This window comes from Gavialis gangeticus, unplaced genomic scaffold, assembly GCF_001723915.1.
Source record: "Gavialis gangeticus isolate Ggan-Ray unplaced genomic scaffold, GavGan_comp1, whole genome shotgun sequence".
NCBI classification, from domain to species: Eukaryota; Metazoa; Chordata; order Crocodylia; family Gavialidae; genus Gavialis; species Gavialis gangeticus.
This window is the reverse complement of record NW_017729032.1, coordinates 42,725,448-42,739,733: the sequence shown is the minus strand read 5'-3', so window position 1 is coordinate 42,739,733 and position 14,286 is coordinate 42,725,448. Positions and strand designations below refer to the sequence as shown.

At 38.5% G+C, this 14,286-nt stretch overlaps 1 protein-coding gene across 1 annotated transcript in view; it reads left to right on the top strand.

The window, feature by feature from the left end:
- MIPEP (mitochondrial intermediate peptidase) overlaps window positions 1-11,194 on the top strand; it is a gene marked incomplete at its 5' end in the record, with an annotated part of 117,208 nt that extends 106,014 nt beyond the window's left edge. The window contains 3 exons of the mRNA XM_019523787.1: window positions 1,714-1,835; window positions 3,744-3,817; window positions 10,722-11,194. Of these exons, the coding sequence (XP_019379332.1) occupies window positions 1,714-1,835; window positions 3,744-3,817; window positions 10,722-10,819 (294 nt within the window). The remainder of the gene's footprint in view (window positions 1-1,713; window positions 1,836-3,743; window positions 3,818-10,721) is intronic.
- Between the last annotated feature and the right edge of the window lie 3,092 nt (window positions 11,195-14,286).

The window sequence follows — 14,286 nt, the reverse complement described above, 5'->3', positions numbered from 1 at the left end:
CCCCCCCCCCCCCGCCCAAAAAAACAAAACCAAACCCCCCAAAAACAAAAACAACAGTCCATTGATTCTGATTGGAAACGCCTCCAAAATGGACTCATTTATCCTTCAAATCCCGTTAAAATTCTCCTTTGTTGTGGTGCCTATAAAAATCTTGACAGTGCTTACTTCTAGTGCGTTGAGACCACTGCCTACCATGCTGACCAGAATGATATCATAATGCCTGTATCTATCACATCTTGTCTACATTTGAATTATTATCTTTTTTCGGAGTAGAGATTCACCCTCTTTCCCACTTCCCCTCTGCCCCAGTGTGTAAGCAGCACCTAGCACAAGAGTGTTTTGCTCTGTGACTGAAGTTCTTATGCACTGCAGTGATAAAAATAATTAAAACAGTAAAGTGCACCTGCCTTACCCAGACTCCTACATAAAGCCTTCATAGAAGTTGAGGGTCCTTATGTGGGCCTCCCTCCAAGAATGCTTTTTAGTAGCAGAATCTGTTGACTTTTGGACTATGCTCATGAGCCTGCTTTAAAGGAAGAAGCTGAGTCTGAAAAGTATTTCAGAAGATTCTTTACTGCTGCTCCCTCCTCCCCCTGCCCAAAAGACTTCAGGAAAGGTTAAGTGTTTCTGACCTTGTTTCTCAGTTTCATATGGAAGAGGCTCCCTCTCTTTCGTGCTTTTAACATTCAAATTATTATCCAGAGAGGAGATTGGATTGTATTTGGACAAATAAGTGTTGTGACTTGACTGCCTCTTTACTTCCTGAGAAGGAGCCAGTAAGGCAAATAAGGCTTTCTCATTCGTCCATTATTCCTTGGGTGTAACTTACTTTGAAGAAGCATGTAAGAAGACTGCAGGGAGGCATATGTGTTTTCAATTTAAATCTGCTGTCCTTTTCACATTACAGGCAGGGAAACTCTAAAAACATGGACCTTTTTCTTGTGTATAGAACAGATATTTCCAAGTTTCTCTGTTAAAGAAACAGCCAAATAGTAAACAAAAAACAGCATTAAGAGGGGAGTCCAGCAGCCCTGGAATGAGTCAGAAAGCTAAGTGACAGCTCACAGACAAACGGTTGTATCATTACAACCTAATCTGTTATAAATATACAAACAAATCTGCAAACAATGGTCTGGCATGTGGATGTAATTCATCTACCTCTGAGCCTGTATTTTGGCATGTGGGAAGCTGTACTTTATATAGTACCAAATACAAGCCTGTCCTATAATTTTGTTTGTGGCAAAAGCTTATGGATTGAACTTTTTTTTCAAATGTGGCACTGCAATTATCCATGTGGAAAATGATAAAACATGGTGTTGCTTGTAATAAGTGAATTTCTTTTTTTTCTCTTAACCACAGATAGAAATTTAGTCATACTTAAATATGTCCATATTTTATACTATTTACACTTACCTTTCTCTGCTTTTGACCTTGTTTACTCATATTATGCTCACCATAGCACAAAGGTAATATTTTGCTCAAATAATACTAAATAGAATAAGATTTTTATGTTCATATTTTGGCCATTTCTTATTACTAGCATCAGAGTCTTTCCTTTATATTATTCCAGCTGTCACTGTATTAACTGATGGATTCAATGTCCAGTTTGTGCACTTTTTGCCAGAAAGAATCTGTTGTAAGGATAATATGTAACATCAAAATAATCTGATGGATAGAAGTGACATGAATTCCATTGATTCCTTCTCCTTATAGGCTTGGCAGCTAAGATTCAGCCATCTTGTGGGATACAGTGCTAAATACTACTCCTACCTCATGTCCAGGGCTGTCGCCTCCATGGTGTGGAAACAGTGTTTTGCTCAGGACCCATTTGACAGGTAAAAAGAGAAAAAATGTATAGATCAGTATTTAATGGCCTGCTTGTTCTGACAAGCAGGAAGCACCCTTGCTGTATCTGTATTAACATCTTGCGTTCTTTTTTATCCTGTTCCAATTGTTTTTCGCTGTGGTTAATTTTCAAAAATGTAATAAAATAGAAGCACAGGTGTATTTTAGAACATGTTCAATGATGCAGAGAATTCAAGCCAGAATTTTAAATCATAGGTGCCAGGTGGGAAGCACCCAAATTCATAATTAGACCTCTAATTAAAAGCTTGATTTTCAGAGTGGCTAATTACCTGTAACTTTGATTGAAGTCTGAAGGAGCTGCAAGTATTAAACAAACTTTTTATCACCAACTTCAAAGCCTGCTATACTTTACCTGGTTATTTCCCTTTGCATTGCATTTCTCTGCTCTACCAGTCTACATAGCTCTATTTGCTGTTGGCTTTTTGTATCATCTCTTCTGTGCCTTTCCTTTCCAGCCTCTTTTACATAGTGTAGCCTCCCTGAGCTTACCTGTTGTAAGTCTTCTTACACTGTGTGCATCTAGGTCCCATTTAGGGTATGTCTACACTGCACTGTTTCTACAGTGCCACATAGAGGTATCTAAATTTACTCAGATACTTGTGGTAGGATGGTTACAATAGTAGGTTATAAATAATCCATGGCAGAACATTATTCTTACATGGTTCTACAGTTTCCAGTAGCCAAGCTGGCTAGTTCAGGTATTTCTGCATGACACTGGCATTGCGCTGCATAGATGTTCCTTCAGAGGCAATTCTACCATGCTGCTTTCAGTGGATCTAACTGACTTTTATGTCAATTGCCAGTTTCTCTTCCTTGTAGACTCTTTTGATTTGTCTGTCCACAGATAGTAAATTGGTTGTTGCATTGTGCGAGCTACTTTTTGCATTGAATTAGCATTTAATTTAAATATCATGTGGGCTCTCAAAATCAGTCTTATTTATAGAGAGCGCCTTTCAGCACATCAGACTTCCTTTGTTTTGATGTGTGATGTTTAAAATTCAAACTGATTTCTTAAAACAAGGAAATGCTTCCAGATGTGTGAAAATTGATGACAATAAACAATAATATCTGCATTTCCTAATGTTTTCAAAGCTGTTAATTAAATGAAGCTACAAGTGTCACTTCAGATGTAATGATCAAGCTGGGATCCCAAATGTGCCCAGGGTAGTCGCCTGCTCCCCTCATATATAGGAACTAGGAACACTGTGGATATTGGATCCCCTCATGTGACTCATGCAACACTCTGGGAGACGCGTGGAGCATTACTGGTTGATTCTCAGGGATGCTGTAGGCAGCCCTATTTGAGGTATTACTTAGGCATTTCATCAGCTACAAATAAAGTTAATGAGACATGAAAAGTTTGATGAAGTATTGTATATTCAGCCTGCTGAAGGGAAAGAAAGCAAAAATAGAAATCTGTTCACAGGTTCTTATTTGAATAAGTCTGACAAATGGATTTTTTCATTATAAAATCATTTATAAGGTTATGTTATTCTTTTGAGGATATATTGTGAAATGAAAGATACCATACCATTCTTATAATTAAACTGAGTACGCTAAGCAGCTACAGAAAACTTTTTAATTTTTCTTCTTTATTGCAGCAAATCCAAAGAACTACGTTGCCAAGTTAAAATTATTAAATAATTAGCAATTTATTTTTATCACATTTATCCAGCTCTGTCCTTTATCTTGTAATTTTAAGTAAATTCTGCAGTTTTGGAGTCAGTGGAATGAAGACAGCTATTGCTTCATGGCAGCAGGCTTCATTAGATCTATTTCTGTGTCAGTTCTTTGAAGAAGCTGAAGACAAATGTGAATGAAAGCCAAGCAGGTTGTGAATGCAGTTGGCTATAATCTTACTATGTCTGTTCCTTCAGGGCAATGGGTGAACGTTATCGCAGAGAGATGCTGGTACATGGTGGAGGAAAAGAGCCCATGCTCATGGTTCAAGGTAAAAGGAAAAGGAGGGTTGCTATTATTATTTCTCAGCCAGAATGTTTTGTACCTTTTATCAAACTTTTGTGGTTACATCTTAAATAAAGGTACTTAGCTGTGTTAATCTGAAGTCAGGCAGAAGGCAGGTTAGATTTACACCTTTATAGACTAAATCAGAGATGTGGGGTATAAGCTTTTATAAGCAGATGGCTAGTAATCAATAATTCAATGGTATTTTTGTATTCGATCCTTTATATCTAACCAGTGTTTTCATAGAATTTCTGAAGGGGCTGTGTTAGATTTATCTGATTAGACAGACTAGTTCTTAGATTATGCTTTATGGGCCACTAATTTTAGAACTCTAGCAATAGGAACAGAGTGATGGAAGGAGGGGTGTCTTATAAAATATCCTCAGAACTCAGAGAGAATCAGTCAGGTAGGTGTAATAAAGGAGGGGTGTTCCTTTTTTAAACAAATTTTTAGCTTTGGCAGGATTCAGTTTTTATTTTTTAATAATTTTGATGGATATGATTGATGTTTATTTTTAAGCACTTATTTCCATTTGTATCAATTAAATTTTCAGGGTTATGCAGTTTAACCACCTGCTGCAACAAATATAACTGCTGTAGGACTGCCATCAGTCCTGGCTTCATTCTCCTGTAGTTCCCTTGCCTGTTCTGTCACTTCCTTTTCCTTTTTTCCCAGTCCCCTGGGGTTTCTGGGATTTGCTGTTCAAACTACAGTCAGCATGGTTCTGTAGGACTGCTCCCCGCACTGTCACACTCCGTCAGCCATCATTTTTCTTTCATCCCCTTTCTATAAATTTTGATTATTAACGATGGAAATATTTTTCCTTCAGTCTGAATGTGAGGTGAAATTGACGCTTATCAACATTTACCGATAAACACTGAATCTGCCCTAGCCTACCAATTTTGTATAATGCATGAAATATCAGCAGTAGCTGGTGCTGCGAGTGCTGACAAACAGGAAGTCTTTGTGCCATCTCATTTTCATAGCACTAAAATACTTCAGCCTGCACCAGCGCTATGACTACTCATTCTCAGTATAAAGCAAAAATAAAGATTATTTGGTGTTCAACTAATATCTCTCCTAGCCCTGCTGTTATCACTTTTAGTAGTGGGTTGGAACTTGTGTTCTAGGATCAGCAATTGAAAATTTAGATTATGAATTATCTTCAAAAGAAGGTAAACGTGATGAAAACAACCTTCAGACATTCTTTGTTGTCTGCCTCTTAAAATCTCTTTGCATTATGTGATCAAAGTAAACACCTTTCTCCTGACATTGAGCACATATCACAGTATGTAAACTATGTAAGTATCATTGTTGAAACATATAAGCTAGGTGCTCAATGAAAGAATGCTTTATGCTTATGCAGTACCTTTCCTCTGAGCTCTTAAAGTATCATTAATTCATTAATGTCAGTTAAGTTTCAAAATGTTGATTTTCAGATAGTTAAAGATCCTCCTTCCTTTGGATCTCTGGGAAAGAAACTTTCTCTAAGAGACCTGAAGAAGGGTATTGTGATATCTGAAACCTTGTCTATCTCAGTCATGCATTTAGTCCAATAAGGACATTATCCACAAAAATCCTTGCCTCTTAATAACTCCTCTGGAACAAAACAAGTCTGCAGAGAGTATTAAGCTGAAGAAAGAGAGCAATAGCTATGTAAATTGAAATTGAGGACAAGGACAGTGGTTAAACAGGCACTGGGTAGCAAGTAACAGGGTGGTGAGGTTGGCACTGCCGCCAGAGCAGTGGAAGCAGTAGGGGGTTGCAAACCCAGAAGCGTAACTAGGAGTGGGAAAGAAGGGCACTTTCTCGAGTACCAAGTTAGGAGGGACACTGGAATCACCCCCCCATCTCCATGTAGTCTGCATCCCAGCAACAAGAGCAGTCCCATGGCTACTCAAAACAGCCCCTTGTTGTTGCTGCTGTCACTGCTGTTGCTGCTGCTTCTTTAAGAGCAACAGCTGGTGTGGGCAGAGCATATGGCAGCAGCAGCTCAGCTGGGAGGCTGTTTAGGAGTTCCCAAGATGGGTGGGATTGCTGTGCTGCACCCCATCCCATGTGTCCCCCTCAAAAAAAAACAAAAAACTCTGGGAACCCAAAATCCCTGCACCTTTCCACTCCCCCACTCTTGGAAGTACGACTCCCTGCCCACCCCCACTCCCCAGCTTTCGCCCAGGGCACCAACTCTGCTTGTTACAGCTCTGTGTAAGTCAAACCAAAATGTACTTATCAAATTAGCAGGAAAAATGTGTTTTTAGCTTAGTATTGTTTTTGCTTTAACACTTAAGTAGTTTATTTAAAAGAATGTCAGTGCAAAACTTAATAGCATAATTGTCACCTAAAACGCTAATCTTGTCAAAGTGGAAGTCAGGTTTTGGTGGCTTTTCATCTTATTCCACTCCCATGTGAGAGCAGGAAGTGCTTTTGTCTCTCTTACAGTAGTTTGTGAATATTGTCGGCCAGATTTCGGCAACATATGGCCTGCGGAGCCTTATATAAGGAGCTTTTACATGAATGATAAATGTGGTTATAACATCAGCTATGAATGGCAATAAATATTATTCCAAACTAAACAGAAACAAAATAATTACAAGGTTCCAAGGGGGCAGAGGCCATGTTTTGCCACAGGTTTTATAATTTTCCATTTACAGGTGATTGTAGGTTATGGCTAACCATGTCTGGAAAGGGTGTGGTTAACCTCAGTGCTTTAATGTGGAAGACAACTTCAGAGCAGAGGAGGTGAGCTGTGCAGTTGCCCTAGGCTTGGGAGAGACTGACTTGGAATAGGAATCAGGCTGAACTTGTAAAATATGCTCACGGTTTTGAAAGCTGCAACTGCTAGTTTTTGTGACTGTCTTACTGAATCATTTAGATTGAAGTGTTATGCAGCACCCATCATTTTTCAAGACCTGCTAAAAGTCCCTTTTGGCCTTAAAATCTCTGATCCTGTGGTGTGACCTGCATACAGCAATAGTTTGAAACACTGTTGTAGCATAATTCTAAATTGTAATTTTGGACTTTTACTGTGTTCAGTGTTTTATTTCCTTATTAGACAGTCTACAGTCTAGTCTTCTACAGTCTCTTTTATACAGATCTCGATCTTAACCCCCTGTGGCTTAAAAACAGTGGCTGACACCAGCTCTGCTGGTGGTATCTTTTTAAGTAATTTTCAGTTCACTTGAATCCAGTTTGAAATAATTTTTTAAGTAAGGTTTTGTGAGGCTGCATTTAGCTATATTAAAATAAACTTATACTTATTTTCTTTCCCTTTGATTTACTGTAATTTCTAGTGGGAGGATTTTTATGATAAATTGCTATTTTACTGAAGAGATAAATCAGATTGTCTTAGGTTTGCTTCTTCGGATCACATCTCTTTATTTTCAAACTGACTTGCATGTATTTTTTTCTTTTTAGTACATATCTTCATGTCATTTTGCTGGAGTTGTCAACTGCACAATACGTTTGTTAACTAATTCTTTTTGACAGAACAAGTATGTGTCATTTGGTTAGGCTGATTTTATACAATATATTACTTTTTAAAATATTTTGTGATTTTTTTTTTTTATCAATATTTTGAAGAGGTAACCAAAAAAATCACTTGTGTTCTGTTAAGATTTCTGTTACCTGCAAGAAGGAGTACAGCTTTTGGAACAAATGGTTCTGTTAGAGGGACAGACTTACAGGGGCTCTTGCAGCCTGCTTGTTGTGGCTGCCCGTAAGTAGTATAGCTTCAGTGGAACCATGTTTTAAGCTTGCTAGTAATTTCTAGAGGACTTCTTTAAAAAGGTATCTCCATTGCAGGGGAAACTACTGGGAAATAATGCAGACTTAAGCTGATGGTGTGGCAAGATGCATAATCCACTAAAGAGCAGGAAGGTCTTCCCACAGAAAATCCCCTCTCTACATAGGTTGTGGATTTTTGAGGTGGATTGTTTTTGGATTGTTGTTTGCAGATCTGTCTTCAAAATGGTGTTTGTTTCTATCCACCCTAACTGCTTTCAGCACACCATTGTGTGTTTCCACCCACATAAGGTACATGTCTAAAAGGCACCTCCTTTTCTTGATGAACTACAGGTGTGGACCAATGTACTCTTAGAGTGGCTTCAGAAGGGTAGAGAGAACTGCTGCTTGGGAGTCCCTGTTCCCCCGAGCACTACCAGGAGTGACCAGGAATAATGGTCACAAGCTGGCAGAGGGTAGATTTAGGCTAGATATTAGGAGGCGCTACTTCACAGTCAGGGTGGCTAGGATCTGGAACCAACTTCCAAGAAAAGTGGTGTTGGCTCCCACCCTGGGGGTCTTGAAGAGGAGGCTAGACGAACACCTTGCTGGGGTTGTTTGACCCCAGTACTCTTTCCTGCCATGGCAGGGGGGCGGACTTGATGATCTGCTCAGGTCCCTTTCAACCCTACTAACTATGAAACTATGAGTGTGTGGCAGCTGTTACACTGTAACTTGCATCTACAATGAGCCTGTATGCATACAAATGAGCTAAATTGCCCTCACTTTGGCTTCACACAGGCATTTATGTCTGTTTGCAATATCTGAGAAATTGGGACTGCTAGAAATTGTTATAGGAGGCAAGGAGTGCATATATTCAGCCTGGAGCCCTCCCCCCCTTCCCTGCTCTCAGTCCTTTCTTCAGATTGAGGATCTGTCTGGGGAAGACATAGGGTGTATCAGCTGTTCCACTTCTCCAGTCCTGGGCGTCCTGGAGTAGTGAGACAAAACTCCCTACCTGCTGCTCAGACTGGGAGGCCCTGGTCTGGGGAGCCAATGACACTGTGGGTATGTGGCTCTTAAAGTGCCATGACAAAAGAGGGAGAAAGTAGAGGAGCTTTGCCCTGCTGCTCCCCTCCCCTTCCAGGCCAGTTGAAGGGGTTTCTGACATTGGGCAATCCCCAATCTGGGGAAGGGTCAAGGAACATTACCCCGCTGCTCCCCTCTCCTCCCTTTGTGAACCACCACGGAGGGCAGTCTACAGGCATACATCTTATGTGAGAGTTTCTCTCACATGGGAAATCTTTCAGGTGGACACATGGAAGATCTTCCAGAAGGGGCATTTTTTCCTCAGGAGAAGCTGAGTGAATGCTTGTACACTTGCAGTTTCCACTAGGAGAATAGTTCGAGTATACTAGCATGGCTACAGGCTCATGGACATGTAACAGCTGCTGCAAACTCCCTGGTAGCAGTCCCTCTCCCATTGTGAAGCCACTTCAGCTGTACGTTTGTCCATGCCCTAAAAGTACATTGAATACTTTATTTTACAAAACCTAGGGCAGTGATCATGGTAGGCCATTTAAAAAACCCATTTATTTCCCTTTGGTTTTGAAAATAACTGAATGCAAATATTCTTTGATTACCTTTTAATGCCATCTTTACTGTGAACTTTTTGTTTTTTCTTGTAGTTCATGGTATTAACCCACAGTGTTACGTCAGTTCATGTTGATGCTTGTAATACATGTTTAAAACGAACTAAGATCAGGATGCTGTAAAATCCTAGCAAGGAAACTGTCCTGGTTACTAGGGACAATTGCTGGAGACCTGGTGTCTTCTTTTTGAACCATTATATTTAGCAGTTACTGTACTTACAAGAAACATTGAACTGAGCCAGTTGGCTCTAGTCAGATTTTATTGAAAGATGCACTGAAAGATTTTGTTGATCATAAATGCCACTATTATTATTTCCATCGAAACTGAATAGTCTTAAGGATGTGAAAGAATGCAATGATGTGCACTAGGTGTACTTATCCTAAAGGGTAGAGCAAGGTTATATTTACATTGGCAGTTGTCAGAAAGAATTAATCACTTCAAAGGCACACAGCAGTTACATTTTATTTACACACTCTGGATCTGTATAAACTGTTCTTGATTTTTTTCCACTACACATGAAAAAAAAAAATTCTGTTTTAAAATCTTAACAAGCCACTCAGCAAGTTAGCATCTTGCATTTGTATTCAATGGACCACCCAAAAATAATTTAAACAATATAATTTTATGCTTTTAAAGAAAATGTATTTTTCCTGTTGCAAATCCAGTTTGTGTTGACAGTTTGCTGCCAGTGCATGTTGACAAACATCCTCTGATTTATTTTTTAATTGAATGTACTTTATTAATAGAGACTAGTGTCTTTTTTTTTTTAAGCAAAGATTTGAAAAATAAATGTTCCCACTCAGGTTTTCTGTTCTGATACAGTAGTATGTTTTAGGCATTTCTAAATTTATGTAAAATAAAATAATGCTATATAAACAAAGCTTAAGGCTGCATTTTTTTAAATCAGCACCATAGGGTGCTGTGTTTTAATACCCCAGTAAAAAAAAAAAAAAAAAAAATCCCCATCTTGGTACTGCTTGTACTGTGTTTCTGGATCAAAGCTTGAATTTGCTGACAGTATGATGAGAGAAATGAGATCACCTGACAGGATTTTAAACTGTACGGTCATGTGACATGCTTCACTGATGATAAATGTATCTTAATGTTTCTTCATGTGAGAGGTTGGGTTTTTTTAGTATAATGTGGGGTATCAGGATAGAATACCTCTTTTAGCAAATGAAAACCCGAGCCAGAGACTCAAGAGACATATGGCTAGTTCCTGGTGAGCTGCTGTTTTTCCTTGTGACCATTTGCAAACCAGTCTACCCTGTGCCTTTGTTATCTGCTTGTGAAGTGGAGATCATTCTTCCTGGATCACAGGGATACTAGTGAGGAGCATGCGAAGGATGTTCATACTCTGGGTACTAGGCAATTCCCTTGTAAAATGGTTACCTCTTTCTTGATTATGAATCCTAACAACTTTAATGAGCAAATTAGTTCAAGTTAAACATAGTCTTTTTCAATATTTTAATGTTTGTATAATTCTTGCTAAGAGGCTGTTGTGTTCCTTTTCATAGGTATGCTTCAGAAGGCCCCATCAGTTGAAGACTTTGTGGATGCCCTTGTTTCAGACTTAGATCAGGACTTCGAAACATTTTTCATGGACTCAGAATAATATGGGAATGAATGGAATACTCACAAGGTGGATGACATATCGTAATAATAATGGACATAATGCTATTGTGTGCGTTTGTTTCTGCCTCTCAGTGAACACTTCTGAAACAACTTGTGGAAATTTATATTGGTAGAATTTAAAAATAAATAGTTTTAATGGAACACATGTGGCTTCATTTAAGAAGATGGATTAAAGTTTTCAGCAGCTTTGCCAAAGGTGTGAGGTACAACCTGTACCTCTGATGTACATATACCTCTTTGAAAATTTGATCTTTGTCAAGGATGTGGCCATTTAGAAATCCAACTGGCACCAAGGTGGGGGGTAAGAATGATATATCTTTCAATACACAGTTGCTGAATTCAGAATTAGCAACAACAAAAAACTCAAATGTCTAGACAGAATTGTTTATCTGGTCCCTCTCACATTGCTCACACCAGTACCTTTGTTGAACTTATTCCATCTTTTTTTTTTTTATAATTCTGAAGACTAGAGGTTCTTCACCAGAGAATGGGAGAAAAACAGCCTGATTTGCTATGTGGAGAGGGGAAACTGGAGAAAAGTGTGAAATGAGTGAAAACCAGAAACATTTAAGATGGAGCCTATGAAGGAGCATGTGGGAAAGAAAGATCTTCCTAAAGGCTTTTGAATGAAAATCTAAGGATGTGGTGGTGGTAAGAAAAAATTGAAAGGAAGATCTACAGTACAGATACAGAAATGGAATTTAAGTGGAGAGCAGAGAGAGAAAGCAGAGCTGTAGAAAACAAGACTTACAAGACTAAATAGAGGGTGAGGGTCAGGAAGAAAGTAACAGGTGCTTGACGGGCAAAATTAATATGGAAGAGAACTAGGAAAGAATGAAAAAGGCTGCAAATAATTTAACTTTTATTGAAAAATATTACATTGTGGGAATTTTCATCTTTGTCACTGGTTGATTATGAAGAAGAATGTGCTTGGGTATTTACCTGGGTTTAAATGTTAGTTCAGCCATCCTCTTACTGATTTGTCACCATTTTGTTATCTCGTGTCCTTTAACTTAATGTGAAATGTCTGCTGTCATGCCATTTCTTTAGTGTGTACAACAAGCTAACTCCTGTGGATACTGGCTTTTTTCATGCTTATTGTTATTAACTGTTGATGGAGACTAAACAGGAATATAGTTAGTTTACTTTGGAAAGATATCAGTATGTGTAAACAGTGCCAGCCCCTCACCCCAAATTAATCTCCACGTACCCATGATCTAGTATTTTCTGTACTTATTTCATCCCTAAGAAGGAAGTATAGCAACTCAAGTAAATTTAGCCTACGGTAGTTGAGAGACTTTTGTAAAAGAAATAGGAATAAACTAAACATAAAAACATCAATATTCACAATAACTTACTTGATTTAGAGGTAGGTGCTAATAGTACCCATGCTTTGAAGACTCAGACTTCTCAGAGGTTACGCTAAAATAACTTTGAGTGTATCTGTCCTTCATGGAATATGTATAGGGGATTTGTGGTAAATGGAATGGCAGGATATCTGCGTGGTAATCTGAATGTCAGGGTTGAAATAATTTATTACACACACTCTGCAGAGAATCACACTGCCAATCATATCCAGGTCAATGCATGTTTGAATGATTCATGACGGGAGTATTAAGTACTTGTCATCAACAAAAACTCGCTTAGCAGTATTAAAAGCATTGGTGAAGTGCCTAGCGTTGGTCTCTGGGACTTCAAACACTACTGTAATACAAATATGTTGTGACAACCAGCAGCACAATGAAAGCATTTAAAGCTAAGAAATCCCCATTAACTAGATTGAAAACCATTTAAGTTTTATTTGTTGTGTTAGTCTAAACAAGTTTAGGGTATGGACCAGTGACCATATTACAGTGAGCTAAAAAGGGACCTGTTACATATCAGCTATTCCATGGTAAGTGTCTGTCGGTCTGTATTTACTTGCAGCAAAATAAAGCTAAACCATGCTGCTCTTCAATGAAACAAGATTAAGTTACCATAGTTTGGTTTACCATAGTTTTGCTTACTGTGGATTTGATGTGGGTACACAGATAGTGACCATGGAGTAGCTGATGTGCAGAAAAGCCCAACCCCCTTTTAACTCATAGTGATTTGTTTGTCTGTGTCCATAACAAAATATCTGTATCGGGTTTTTTGGATATGGACAGATGTACGCTTGTTGTAGCGGCAGAAAAGGAAGGGGGAGCTGCTTCTCCCATCATGCAGTAGCTGTTATGCTGTAACTGTTACATGTGTGTAATTCTGTATTGGTGCAAGTGTGTTAAATCACCCTAACTGGTACAGCTGTAAGAGTTTGTCTATACTGACTGTTCCTCCCTCCATTGAGACTACTGTAACTTCCCTCATTTAGTAGAGGTGGAGCAGTGTAGCCATAATGTTCCAGGGAGTGTATAAGAGGTAAAGATTTTTTATGAAATTTTTTTGGACTAACTATATTTGAGAGAGCTGTTGGACATGCTTTTGGAAATGACCTGAGAGGACATGTGAAGCCCAACAGCTTGTCCAACAGCTCTCTCCCTAATTTATTCAGCTGAAAAAGGAGTGTTTATATATCATCCTGTTATTTCTCTAAACTATTCACATTTCTAGAAAGCTGCCTGGAACTGTATCTCAATATCAAAATCTGATACAAAAGAAAAAGGTAAGGAAACGTCACTTTTAGTCACAATGGAGTGGACTTGAAATTGCTGTAACTCAAATGCTCACTGAATAGGCCAAATTTGGGGAAAGTGAGCCTGATTGGGGGCAGGGGGATAAAGAAAGCTAATAACCAATTCTAGTTTTGGATTTTTGTGACACAATTTGTCAACTTTGCTAATTTTCATTTGATGGAATATCTTTGGGAAGTAGACATGATCGAGTCTCTTGAGAACGTGTTGTTTTGCTGCTGTGATTTTTATTACAGAAAAAGAAACATTATTCTATGAAAATTCCTGCCTCATTTGGTGGTTCTAAAAATGTTTCCAGCTGTTCAAATGTCTGATTCATTTTCCTTTCATTTTACTTTCTTTGAGGGACTTTTGTTTTCCAACAACAGTGTATACTTTTAGTAATTTGAGATGTGTCTTGTGACCAGTGTCAAAGCCACTGTAGATCTTTTCCAGCATTCCTAGTTTTACCATTGGGGCCTATGAACAAACTACCCAAAAACTGTTTGGTTTTTTTTCAAATACAGTAACTTGGAATTGTATTGTAGAATAAGTGTGCCATATTCAGCTGGTATAAAATTAAATCCAAAAGGGTTTAGGGGAGGGATCATATTTTTTACTGTGCCTGTGAGCGAGGCCCTGGGTATTACTGGAATGGAATGGAATTAGTAATTTCAGAAAAATGCATGTGCTACAATGGTTGGGATTATTTTTTCTGAAGTAGCAAGCACAGATTGCATTATTGCTTAATAATTATTTTTTTAGGAAAAAAAGATGTGCATGGTGTTTCACAGGGACA